The following is a 12,883-nucleotide window of genomic DNA, read 5'->3' on the forward strand; positions in this document are numbered from 1 at the left end:
TTCTCAAGGAAGATCGAATCCAGGAAAATCCTCTATGAGCCCGCTGGGAAGTAAAAGAGAACACAGACTTCATGTGAAAGTCCAACCCTGAAAACAAGTTGGGTTTTCATTCAGAGGATGCGTTAATATTTTACCATCTAAGTCCCTGGAGAAGTCTATCAAATTGGGTAATAGAATGACTCAGGTTTGATTTAAGGAAATTGAAATCTGCCTCACACGCTGACCAAGGCATCTCATTTTGCATTTGGCAACAGCCCATGTACAGTAAAGCTTTGAGTAACTGCACTGCTAAGTAAATGGAGTTCTGTATTAACTATCACCTGGTCGGTGAATGGTATTATCAGAAATGCTTCTTCACCCCGTTGTAGAGAGAAATTTTCTGAATGCTTTTCTGCCTTGGTAAGCATAATGTACTCACCATTACCTGATATTACTGTCCTGGAGAAGCTTATGATATTTGGGGGGTTGTGGTATATCATGACCATGCGATAGTTTGAGTATGGATTGAGACACTTTGTGGTAAAGCTCTGGGACTCTGTTGACTGAAACTGCCCTTAGGACAGTACATACCTGGAATTGACTTTTTGAATAAAGCAGTGCTGGCCACCTGTGTATTTTATTCTAATTTGCTGCTTTGCTGCACAAAGTATCAAGAAGGGGAAACAGTCTTGTTTCTTGAATTGAGGGTGGTGGGCTTCCATCCCCTTTAAATTGTCCTGCACCAGCAGTGACCAAGGAACATCTGTTCTGTCGTGACCAACTCCCGCGATTCTTTTTCTTTTTTAATAAATTTATTTATTCATTTGTTTTTTATTTTTTTATTTTGGCTGTGTTGGGTCTTCATTGCTGTGCATGGCTTTCTCTAGTTGAGGCAAGCAGGGGCTACTCTTCTTGCAGTGCACGGGCTTCTCATTGCGGTGGCTTCTCTTGTTGCGGAGCACAAGCTCTAGAGCGCAGGCTCAGTAGTTGTGACGCACGGGCTTAGTTGCTCCACAGCATGTGGAATCTTCCCGGGCCAGGGATCAAACCCTTGTCCCCTGCGCTGGCAGGTGGATTCTTAACCACTGCGCCACCAGGGAAGCCCTCCCGCAATCGGTGCCACTGTGGCCCTCAGCATCACCCAATTCCTTTCTTCCGTCCAACCTGGGCTGGGGTGGGATGGGGTAGGTGGAGACAAAAACACGTGGTGGCTATAGAGGTGAACAGGGGGAGGGGAGAAACTGCTAGACCCTGTGCCTTTGACAGAGGGATGCGGTAACTGAATTATTTGGTGAGCTGATGGTATTATCAGAGATCCTTCTTGTACCCCTTGTTGAGAAAAATGTTCTAAATGCTCTTTTTAAGCCTCTCTCCTTCAGCGTACCACTGCCAGTTCTAACTCTAGGCATCTGAAACCAGCCACATCAGCTTCCCTCACATAAGTCCCCCTCCTTCCAACTCCCTCATGTTTTACTACTGGGCCTTCATTTATTTTTTCTTCAGTTTTTAGATCTCTCTTTTTCTCCCACACTACATCTACATTTTTTAAAATTTCACTTTCATTATGTGACTGACTTCCATTGCCACAGGCACCGTCAGAATTCAGGCCTAATGAAATTACAAGCTTTTGAGGAGAGAAACCATGTATCTTCTGTGTCTGTGAAGACTAAAACTTCATAAAACTAAGGTTTACTAGCACTCAGGACACTGGAATGTCATGTATCTGTTTACATGGCTATCCCCTCCAGTGGAGAGCGAATCTTTATATCCCATGTTGAACACAGTACCCCAGGGAAGGCTCCTCATAAATGCTCATGAGTGAATAAACACCACGTTCTGGTTTAAAAACCATTTCATTTAATCTTTATAACACTCGCGGAGGCTGCATGATGCTCTCCCCCATTTAGAGTAGAGGGAGGTAAGGTTTGACAGGGTCCTGACTTGTCTAACATCACTACCTTGTTCAGTCCTCAGTAGAGCAAGGACTTCAGATGCAAAGAGTAGAACTTAATAGTTTTTACCATCATTATGTTGGTTTTTAAAAAATAAAATCCAAAGTAATATTGACTTTTCCATTTGTTGAACATCACATAGTTCCTTTTTCTTGAGAAAATTTTACTAAGGAGCTGGGATTCTTTCCCGAGAAACGGGTACTGCAGATGGGCAGCAACTGCTCTTATAAAACACGTGGAGGGCTGCGACCTGATAGTCCTTACTAAGTCCACAAGCCCTGGGCCTGGGGCCATTCAGTCCTTTTGCCAGAAAGATTACCAAATGTTTCCCTGGGTTCCTAGGAAGCAGCAGCAGGAGACCTTCCACTTTGGTCCTTGCTCTCTGGGACTGATGGTCTGCTGGGCAGAGCAATGCAGACCTGCCCGTGGGACTCCCCCCCCACCCCCGGGACCACCCTGCTCCCACTCCGCAGATGTTAGGAAGGCTGGGCTAGCGGCTAGCTTTCGTGGGTGTCGATGCTGCTGTCTGAAGCTTAGGCACAGAACTGGGAAGCTGGCCGGAGGCCTTGCCCTCCAGGCAGTGTGGATAGCTCAGCCACTCTGAGGAAGGAAAGCTTCTGACCATTGGGCAGAAGCTGGTTTCAGAACTGCTTCAAGGGGTTCTAAAAAGAAAAGGTGAAAATAGAATTTGTGTGATTTACTTTGCTTTTCCTTTCAGATTTATATCTATAACGAGAAGATTGTCAACGGACACCTGCAGCCTAACCTTGTGGACCTCTGTGCTTCCGTCACAGAGCTGGATGATAAGGTAGCGCCCAGAGCTGACCCGAGGAGACATGTGGGGTCTGGTGTTCCAATGGGATTAGCAGCTTGCTGACTTGGCAGAAATGTGCTGAAGAGAAACTCTATGCCCTGGAAGAAGATGTTAACTGTTCTTCAGAGTTTTATTTTAAATAATTTTGGGGTGGTGTTTTTGTTTTTGTTTTTTGCGGTACGCAGGCCTCTCACTGCCGTGGCCTCCCCTGTTGCTGGGCACAGGCTCCGGACGCACAGCCTCAGCGGCCATGGCTTACGGGCCCAGCCGCTCCGCGGCATGTGGGATCCTCCCGGACCGGGGCACGAACCCGCGTCCCCTGCATCGGCAGGCAGACTCCCAACCACTGCACCACCAGGGAATCCCTTGGGGTGGTTTTTTGATGATGATCCTATATATATATATAGATATATGTATCTTTATGCATCTGCAAAAGGCCCAGCAAAGCTGTGTTTGCTTTGAAGTTCTGTCAGGCTCCAGCTCCTCCCTGCCAGTTTCCCTCCTTAGACAGACTAACAGGCTCTTTCATGAGATGTGAATTGTAAAGGTGATGCGGTTTTCACACCAGTGAGCCCCTTGAACTTGACTCAGGTGGGATCTTTAAAAGCCACTTGGTTCTGTTCCTCTCTGACTCCCCATCTTTATTCCTGTCCCTCAGTTCTTATCTTTGGCCAATTTTCTCCCGCGGGGGGAAAAAAATTAAAAAAGGGATGGATAGATTGGTAGGTGGCCAGGAGGAGGGGAGAAAGGAGGAAAGGCTGTAACGGAAGCAAGCACTCGTACACACTTTTTTTTTCCTTCAAAAATGCTTTATTTTTTTTTAATAGTAAATATAAGGCAATACAAACCAATCTAAAGAAAATAAGAATTTATCTACCATCTCACCACCTAAAAAGGGTCACATTTAGGGTGGATTTTCTACAGTTTTTAATTTTTGAGGGAAACAGTGAAAACAGGATTTTCTCTTTTCCTTTGGAAAAGGTGTAAACCTGCTTTTTCTCTAATCGCTACTGTCTTCCAAGGATTGTTTATATTTTGCAAAGCATTCAGGGAACACATTTTTAGGAGAGGTTTACAGCCAGGAGGATTCTGGGAAGAGGGAGTCCAGCTGTGTGGTGGTAACACACAGGAGAGATCACCAGTGCCTTTCCTGGGAGGCCACAGGAAGCCATCTTTTGAAGGGAGTGAATAGGCAGGAGAAAAGGAGGCTGTGCCACTCACACGGTGGGGTAAGAGCAGTGGACCCTGGAGAGCCTCTGGGAGGACAGAACCTGTATTATTTAGGTTAAACTCTTATTTTAAGCCTTAAAAAACTCCAGTGACCTTGTAAGGACTGAAATGCAGCTACTTGAGTTTAAACTCCTAGAGCTTTGGATGATTATAAATGTATTCACTCTCTCTTAAGGGATAACCCACTGAGATTCAGTGTTCTTGTTAGTTTTATGTGGTCTTAGTTATGTAGGTGGTTATGTCAGACCTGGAATAGTAATTGATCTGAAAACCAGCTCGAGACGGGGGCTGCTCGCAGGGAAGACGGGAGCTGGCAGCTGGCTGGGAAGAGGTGCGTCTTCTGTACTGGGCTTGAGCCTGAGGACCTCAGACAGGACGTTAACCTCTTCCCGCTCCATGTCCCGCCTGCCTTTGAGTCAGATTGCCGTGAAGAACGAGGCAATTTCCCCGGCCCCACAGCATTGTCACATGCAGTCTCATTTATGTGCAGAACATCTCTGACATGTGGACCATGGTAAAACAAATGACAGACGTGTTGTTGACACCCGCGACTGATGCCCTGAAGAGCCGCAACAGCGTGGAAGTGCGCATGGAGTTCGTCAGGCAGGCCTTGGGATACCTCGAGCAGAGGTAAGGCAACGGCAGCACAGAGGCTGGCTTTAAAATCCCCCGAAGGCAGCCATTCTTGGGTTTCAAGTAGTCCTCAAGCTAAGTGCTGTGTAGCTGGTATAATTTAAACAAGGTTGAGCAAGTCTGAGAGGTGTTAGGCTGTTTTCAGAAACACTTCTCTACCAGAACTATTTATGCACCGATATAAAATCATTTTGAGTGGGAGCATTGAGCACTGTTAGGCTTTTCTTTTTCTCTTTGTCCACTCTGTGTCCCTCAGTACAGAGTCATGATTATTAGAGCACGATGCCTTGGGTCAGGATCCTTGTCCCTCCTGTGGTTCAGCCATTACTGCTTAGGCTCTTTGTTTTCTCTAGGCATTTTAATTTTCCCACCCAGCATTACCACCTTCAAACCTTAGGAAGGCCCCTTGATCCTTTGTTTTCCTTCTGGCTCTACTTGGTTAATCCTTGCGAGTCCAGATCCTTCCCGGCTGCTAATGCCTCTGATTTGTGCCTGGGTTTTTTTTGCCATCTCCTCACTAATTGGAGTTGGTCACCAAGGGGTTTGTGGCTGTGCCCTTGTGCCCTAACTATTGTCCCCCTCGTTGGTAGGGCCCGTGCCATTCATCCACTCCCTGTGGACACTTCTTCTGAATTGGCCAGCAGGGGTTGTCGTGAGCGTGCAACAGACCCTCTTTATTTCAGAGACAGGGTGCTGGGCCTCTCTCTGTTAGCTCGAGAAGAGAAAGCCAAGCTGAATATACTTGCCCAATTGCAGTTCTTTGCTGCTGAGCCCATGCAGCTGCCAATGGCCTTGTAGTGTGGTCACCCTCTGTCAACAAAATAATAGTTCATTAGGAAGTCAAGGTAATTCAGACCTGGTACAGCAGTGAGAGAACAGGTTTTTCTACCAAATACTAAATTAATTATATAATGGCTACACAAGATGAACACCATCAGACATATTAAACTCGCTAGCCTCCATTCTGTTGTTAAGAAAAATCTGGAACTCCAAATGGTTTTTTATTGCTTCTAGCACAGGGCACAAAGTTCATAAAGTAGTATATCAGGCTTTCACTAAATTTTTGTAATGTAAATTTCTAAGTCTTCAGCCATAAAGAACCTAATGTATATAGTGGTATTTATTTGCTACAAGTCAGCAAAATATGAGTCAGAAGTTATTACAGTATATAAAAAACATGAGGATTTTAGTTTTTAACGTGTGTACATATATGACTGCTCGTGACTGCTTTTTCTTCAGTAAACCTCATCCTTAACGTTGTTGCTTGACTTCACCAGTGGTATCAGGCTGCAGTTTTTGGTTTTATATATGTAAGCTATCCCATTTCTTTTATTATTCTTTTCATTTAGTTTTTTTGGAATTATGTTGTTCCATTAATTCCTTTAGCAGCACTTGGAGCTATTTGGGAGTTTCCTGTGAACAACTATTGTATGCTTATTTTCTTTTTCACTCTAGTAGCATCACTCTCGGATGGCATCCTTTTTAAGATTTGTTGTCCCTTTTGATAAAGGGAATATTTCAGATAATTGTACTCACTAAAAAAAATATTTTTTCTAATGCTAATCCACCGACAGTGTAACGTACGTACAGTATTTCAAGTGATATAATACACCAGGTGGCAAAGTAGACCTGGTCCCAAATTATTTTTGGGGTATAAGGCTGAAAATGTTGAGAAAACATAGCATTGTTTTGTTTCCTGCCACATTCCAAATTTGAAGCGAGGTACACATTTCTTAGCTCTCAAGGAATTTAGGCTCTGAGGCCCTTTCCAGCATGTGAGTTGTCTTCATTCGAGTTTGAAGAGACCATAGTGGGCATCTGTTTGTCCTGGTTGCTACAGGACTGTTCTGTAATCTCTTTTCCAACCTCTGCTTTTAACTACTTCCAGTGATGGCGAACTCATTACATTTGCTAAATTGAATTGTGTTCATTTTTCATTATGAAAATACTACATGACTGTTACAGAAATTTTGGAAGATGCCAAAAAGAGGACCTGAAAAAGGGAGCAGTCCCCTCTCCCCCGCCCAGAGGCCCCTGGCACCTTGTTGTATTTCCTTACCCCCACACCACCCCTGCCGCCTTTTTGGACATATGAATATTTTGTTTGATATGTATCTTTTACACAGCTTATGATCCAAATGTGTACAGTATATGGTTTTATATAGTTAGCTTTTAAAATTTTTTGTCAGTATCATTTTTTATGACTACATCAATTTCCATTGAGTCTGTTTTCTGTAATTGACAGTTAGGTGTTTTTCTCTGTGTGTGTCTCTCTCTTTTTCTCTCTCTCACTCTCACCCTGTCTCTCTCAGTTGGTTATTATACTTAATGTGGTATAATATTAATATTATTATGTGGTTGAACATATGAAGCACCTGACTTTTTGAGGCAGTCTGTTTGGTTTTGGAGAAGAAACATATTTAGAAAGTTCTTCAATGTATTAACCCCATGTTTGGGTATCTATAACTTGAACCATTTAATCTTAATATAAAAGCAATTTTAAAACACTGTAAAGGATTTTAAGAAACCTGCTAGCAAATAAATAAACAGGAAATGATAGAAAATCATTTGCAACCACCAGTGTGACAATGGGTTCAGCAAGGACCACCAGTGGAAACTATTGGGTGAAAGATTATTGGTGAACAGATTATTCACATGACCTCCAAGTATTACCCCATAGAGTACTTATTAATTACAAAGGGGGAAGGAGGTGCTTTTACAGTGGTGAAATCTGGTGGACAACACCTTTAACCAAGTGATCAAATTAAATGTTACCAAGAAGGGCAAAATGGTATTACCAGCCTCATTGTGGCAGTACCAGCAGCAGCTGTGTAGGTAGGGTTCTTGACAAAAAAGTTGAACCTGAATCAAGTCATGAGAAACTATTCAGCTTGTGGGACATTTTACCAGGTAGCTAGTAGCCTGGATTCTTTTTAAAAGGTCAGTGAAGTATTTACAGATGAGGTAGCCCCTGATTTCTATATTTCTATAACATTTTCAAATGGTTCAGAAAAAAAGTATGTGTGTTTGTATATGTGTGTATATCTACGTATATATATAGAGAAAAAAACATCATACAAATATTAACAATTGGCGAATCTAAGTAAAGGATATATGAGCATTCTTTGGACTATTCATTTTTTTAGGTTTAAAATTTTTTGAAATGAAAAATTTGAAAAGATCCCACTAGAGCATTAGGCTGTGAGCTGGAGCAGTTATTATTCTGCACATTAGCCCTTAATGCATTTGAAGTCCACTATTATATTGCTCAAGGGATTCTTTTGAGTATCCGCAGTGATGAGAAATCTTCACAGTGGTCCACTGCCCAATGAATAAATAATGTAGTTTGCTTCATTAAGCATGCACTGTTTCCTCTTCTATGTTAGGTTGAAATCCAGGCCCTTCCCTGTGGAGTTCACAGTCTAATGTTTGTGGGTATGGACATAGATACATGTAATATGTGTTTTCAACCTCCCTTTTTTTGCCTTTAAATTTTTTCCAGTTATAAGAATTATACCCTTGTGACTGTCTTTGGCAACTTGCATCAGGCCCAGCTGGGCGGGGTGCCTGGGACTTACCAGTTGGTTCGAAGTTTCCTGAACATTAAACTTCCGGCTCCCTTGCCTGGACTTCAGGTATTGGCATCTTTCTCTATGTGATGAGTTACCTTCCCAGAGCAGTCTCTCTCGGATAGGCGTTTTCAGTTTAAATGAGGTTATGTGTGGGACCTACTATATGGAGAAGAGACCAGAGGGGGCAGGGAGAGAAGCTAGGAGACCTTGGGAGACTGGTGGTGCAGGAGTCCAGGTGATAATGGTGGTCGCTCAGCTTAGGGTGGAGGAGGGTGCAGGGGGATGATGTCATTGGGTTCTGGACATGTTTTGAAAGTAGACCCAATAGAACTGTGGAAGAACTTGGATGTGGCAGAGGCAGGGCTGACTTCTGAGATTGTTGGCTCAAACAGCTGGAAGAACAGAGTTAGATATGGGTCCTAGAACGTGCCTTTCTTCTCAGCTCACAGTCTAGTTACAGTCAGATACAGACCCTGTGCAAAGTGCTGAACCGGAGCTGTGTACCAAGGGTGGTGGGCTGCAGGCTCCTGGCTTCATACAGGAGGTGAGGCCCACATTTGTGCTTAAAGAGTAGGGGCTTGCCAGCCAGGGGTCTGAGAAAAGGGTATTCCAGGAGGAGGGAGGAGCGTGAACAAACGCGTGGAGGCAGGAAAGAGTATCTGGTGTATTGGGTGTGTGGTAGGGCTGGACCAGCTTGGGGCCAGCTGGTGACGGCCTTGAGCACCAGGCTAAGCACTTAGGATGTAAATTGCTCAAAGGGGTTTAAGTGAGGAAGTGACACGATCAGATCTGGACTTAAGAAAGAGTCCTGCCGAGGGAAGGGTGGAGGGGCCAAGAAAGGAAGTCTGAGGTCCACTTTTCTGGAGGAGTTGGGGAGAAGGAGAGAGAGGAGTAACCACAGGGCTGCTGCGCAGGTGATGACAAAGCCACTTTTAGGAGAGAGAAGCTCTAGTGCTGGGAGAGTGGGAACAGAGCTGCTTTCTTAGATTCCCCAGTGCATAACGTAGCACGGTGTCCAAAACAAAGATACTAAGTGAGTGAACAACTAACAGGTGAATGGAAGTGCCAGAATCCATTTAGCTGATCATTAATGGTTAACATTTTATAAACTCAAATATGATGATAGTCTCTTATTGGTCAGTGAACGTCCTTAGCCTGAGTGCACATCTGTAAATTATCACAGAAGAACATGTCACCTGATTGCTGTGGGTACTGGGGTTCCACGGAGAACCCACTGGCTGTCTTTGAAGCCTGTGTACACAGTGCTGTAGAGGAAAGGCTCTCGAGCCAGACTGCCGCTTACCAGCTTACCTTGGAAAAATTATTTAACATCCCCATGCCTCAGGTTCCTAGTTTGTAAAACAGAGAGGAGGAGGCCATTCATGGTCCCTGCCTAGTGGAGTTGTGAGATTAAGTGACTTAATACAAAAAGAGGGCTTAGCTGAGGGCCAGCACATCAAAAGTCGTCAGTTAAACCTTTCCTCTTTTAGGATGGAGAGGTGGAAGGCCATCCTGTGTGGGCATTAATTTATTACTGCCTGCGCTGTGGAGACCTGCTTGCCGCTTCACAGGTGGTCAACCGAGCCCAGCACCAGCTGGGAGAGTTTAAAACTTGGTTCCAGGAGTACATGAACAGCAAGGACAGAAGGTACAGTGAATGAGATGGTGCATCCAGAAGAAGCCACGTGGAATCAGCAGGGTGGCCCCCACTGGCGTTGCTCTCTTTTCCTTGTGCATGGCTCCAAATAAGTTTCTGCTTGGGAGAAAAATGAAGTTTAGAAAGCAAGTAGAACTCTGTAGAATAACAGTTGAGAACATTAAAAGAGCCCCATTCTGACACCATGTGTACACTTACAAAGTCCCAGGCACATCAAGGATACTTTAGTAAATGAAACTTTGTTGTATTACACTTCACTTGTTCACATTTAGTGCTTTTCTGGTTGACCCAAATGACAATATACGCTTCATACTCAAAGGCCAGAGTTAGAAGTTAGCAAACTTGAGATATAATCATTGAATTAATTCAGTAAGTTTTTTTTTTTTTTAGTTCTCTTGCATTAAGGAACTGCTAAGCATTCATTTTTCTCTCGTTTTTGTTAATGTAATAGGACTTAAGTTCATATTCAAACCCAGTTTCAATATACATACATGTATGTAGAAGAAATAATGGTGGTTACCCCAGTTATACATGTGGAAAACCAGGGTTACTTTTTTGGCAGTGTCAATAATGCCGTGTCCAGAGATTGTCTTAAACCATAAGCCCTGTCTTGCTCATGTTAGAGGGTGTAAAGTAGGGACAGTGTTTTAGGGTTCCCCCAGATGCAGACTCTTCCCCCAGATGCAAGGGTTTGAGTGCATGGAGTTTATTTGGGAGGTGATCTCACAGGGATAAGGGAGTGGAGAAGCCAGAGCGGGGCTGAGGCACTTAAGGGACTGACTCTCTCTTGCCCATCACTGCTTGAGGGCTGCCAGGGAGGTGGGTGGAGGATTAATTCCCCAGACCTTCTCACGTGCCTCTGACAGCCACTACTTGAGGAAGCCAGTGGGTGGAGACGCAGGTATTGGTAGCTGCAAGTCTGGTTAAAGTGATGGTGCCCGTGGATATGGGTGGGACAGTGTTACCCTCCATGAAGGAAGGCTTTGTGACTTTGCTGTGTGGTTGGGACCTGGGTACTTTCAGATGCCCGTGAGGGTCTTTAGCATATGTGTCTGTGTGTTCCCTTGTGTCTCTAGATTGTCCCCAGCTACGGAGAACAAGCTCCGACTGCATTACCGCAGGGCCCTCAGGAACAACACGGACCCCTACAAACGGGCTGTGTACTGTATCATTGGCAGATGTGACATCACTGACAACCAGAGCGAGGTGGCCGACAAAACTGAGGACTACCTGTGGCTGAAGGCAGGCGCTGCTTCCCTTGCCCAGTAGGGCATTCTCCCCTTCCCCCTGCTCACACACTGCACACAGATGTTACTGCTTAATGTATAATGCCAATAGGGTGACTGGACTAGTGGATTTCCTGTCTCCTGGCCCATTTTTTATTGTGTAATATTCGCAACCAGTAACACAGCCATTAGCGTAGCCTTGAGCATGGCAGCTAATCAACTACAAGTCCGCACCCGGCACAGGAAGTAGCTTGTACCAATGCCTGTATTTCTCTTGGGCGTTTAGTTGAACCAGGTGTGTTTCGATGATGACGGCACCAGCTCCCCACAAGACAGGCTCACTCTCTCTCAGTTCCAGAAACAGTTGTTGGAAGACTACGGTAAGATACCCAGAACATAACTACCTTTCCTCTCTTGTCCACCTAAGGTCACTGCTTAGCTTTTTTCTGGGAAAATCCATCTCTGAACTCTGTCTCTCCTTCAGAACCCTCTGGATCTTCAAAACACAACAAAACAATGAGTTCAAATTTGGGTAGAGGCCATGCACGTGGCCGTAAACAGAGTATGTGACTTACATGGTCGTTGACAGTAAACTCCACTAGTTCTTTGAACTGCTCTGGCAGACACTGGCTCAGGGAGAGACATAAGAGGACTTGGTTACTGCTTCCTCAGAGACCTCGCAGTGACTATATCTGAGCACAAACAAGGGAGAAATAGCTTTTAATTTTTTCTTTCTCTCACTGTTTAAAAATTGGGGGAAGAAAAGGAGATTCCAACTAGTGGTCCGCAGTGTTGAACGCAGATATCTGTGAATCTGAGTATACCGAAGCTTTGAAATCATTCCTGTCCTTATTGAGTGACTTTTATCAGGATAAAGGAGAGAAACAGCCCCCCTTTTGTATTCCGTTTTAAGGTCCTGTGCTCTGTTTCTCTCCCAACTAATGCAAGCAGTTTGGGTTTTACAACACAGCCCCCGCTCGCCAGTTGTTTTGTGAGGTCCGGAGGCTGTGGAAACAGGCCACGGCTGGAGTGGCGTCCACTGTGTCCAGAGCCCCCACATCCGTTCAGGCTCAGGCTGGTGCTTTTGTCCCTCCCAGCAAGTCCTTTGAGCACATAGGGCTTCTTCTGGGCTCGGGGCTGCTGGCTCCTTCTGAGTCAGCTTGACCTCCTCTTCCTGGACAGGCGAGTCCCACTTCACGGTGAACCATCAGCCCTTCCTCTACTTCCAAGTGCTGTTCCTGACCGCGCAGTTCGAAGCTGCCATTGCCTTTCTCTTCCGCATGGAGCGGCTGCGCTGCCATGCTGTCCACGTGGCGCTAGTGCTCTTTGAGCTAAAGCTGCTTTTAAAATCCTCGGGACAGAGCGCTCAGCTCCGTGAGTATTTGTTGGCAGTGGCACATCCATAACACATCCCCCCATCAGATGGCAGTGGACACATAGCTGCAGCCAGCAGGGATTTGGGCAAGTGGTACCAATCATTTTAGAGTGTTGTAGGCGGTTGGGCTTATGAGATGATTAGTATGAGGGTTCTTGCCTTTCCCGCCTCCATTAGTATTCCCTGAGGTGTTTAATAGATAAAATGCTGTGCTAAGTGCTAGTTTTGTGGCCAGTGAGTCAGGTCGCCTGGAGGGTGGTGCAGGAGAAACAGTCCCTAGAGTCGTGAGACTGGTTCCCATTAGGGCTCTAACTGGAGACATTGGAAGGCACAGCCAGCCATCTTGTGTGCCTACCTGCATCGGGTGGGAGTCCGGGGAGGGAGAGAAGATACCTGTGCATGAATGGCTGCAGCTTCCTTAGTAGCACAGCAGACTCACTCCAGA

At 45.1% G+C, this 12,883-nt stretch overlaps 1 protein-coding gene across 3 annotated transcripts in view; it reads left to right on the forward strand.

The window, feature by feature from the left end:
• The window catches only part of NUP93 (nucleoporin 93), a 102,698-nt gene that overhangs the window by 80,463 nt on the left and 9,352 nt on the right, over positions 1-12,883 (forward strand). For all 3 annotated transcript variants that reach the window (XR_009537006.1, XM_060130521.1, XM_060130522.1), the window contains 7 exons: positions 2,650-2,739; positions 4,466-4,605; positions 8,111-8,243; positions 9,671-9,828; positions 10,914-11,079; positions 11,350-11,443; positions 12,246-12,437. Coding sequence is in view for 2 of the 3 variants with exons in the window: in XM_060130521.1 (XP_059986504.1) it covers positions 2,650-2,739; positions 4,466-4,605; positions 8,111-8,243; positions 9,671-9,828; positions 10,914-11,079; positions 11,350-11,443; positions 12,246-12,437 (973 nt within the window). In the remaining variant the exon portion in view is untranslated. The remainder of the gene's footprint in view (positions 1-2,649; positions 2,740-4,465; positions 4,606-8,110; positions 8,244-9,670; positions 9,829-10,913; positions 11,080-11,349; positions 11,444-12,245; positions 12,438-12,883) is intronic.

The sequence above is a fragment of the Lagenorhynchus albirostris genome, chromosome 19 (assembly GCF_949774975.1).
Source record: "Lagenorhynchus albirostris chromosome 19, mLagAlb1.1, whole genome shotgun sequence".
NCBI classification, from domain to species: domain Eukaryota; kingdom Metazoa; phylum Chordata; class Mammalia; order Artiodactyla; family Delphinidae; genus Lagenorhynchus; species Lagenorhynchus albirostris.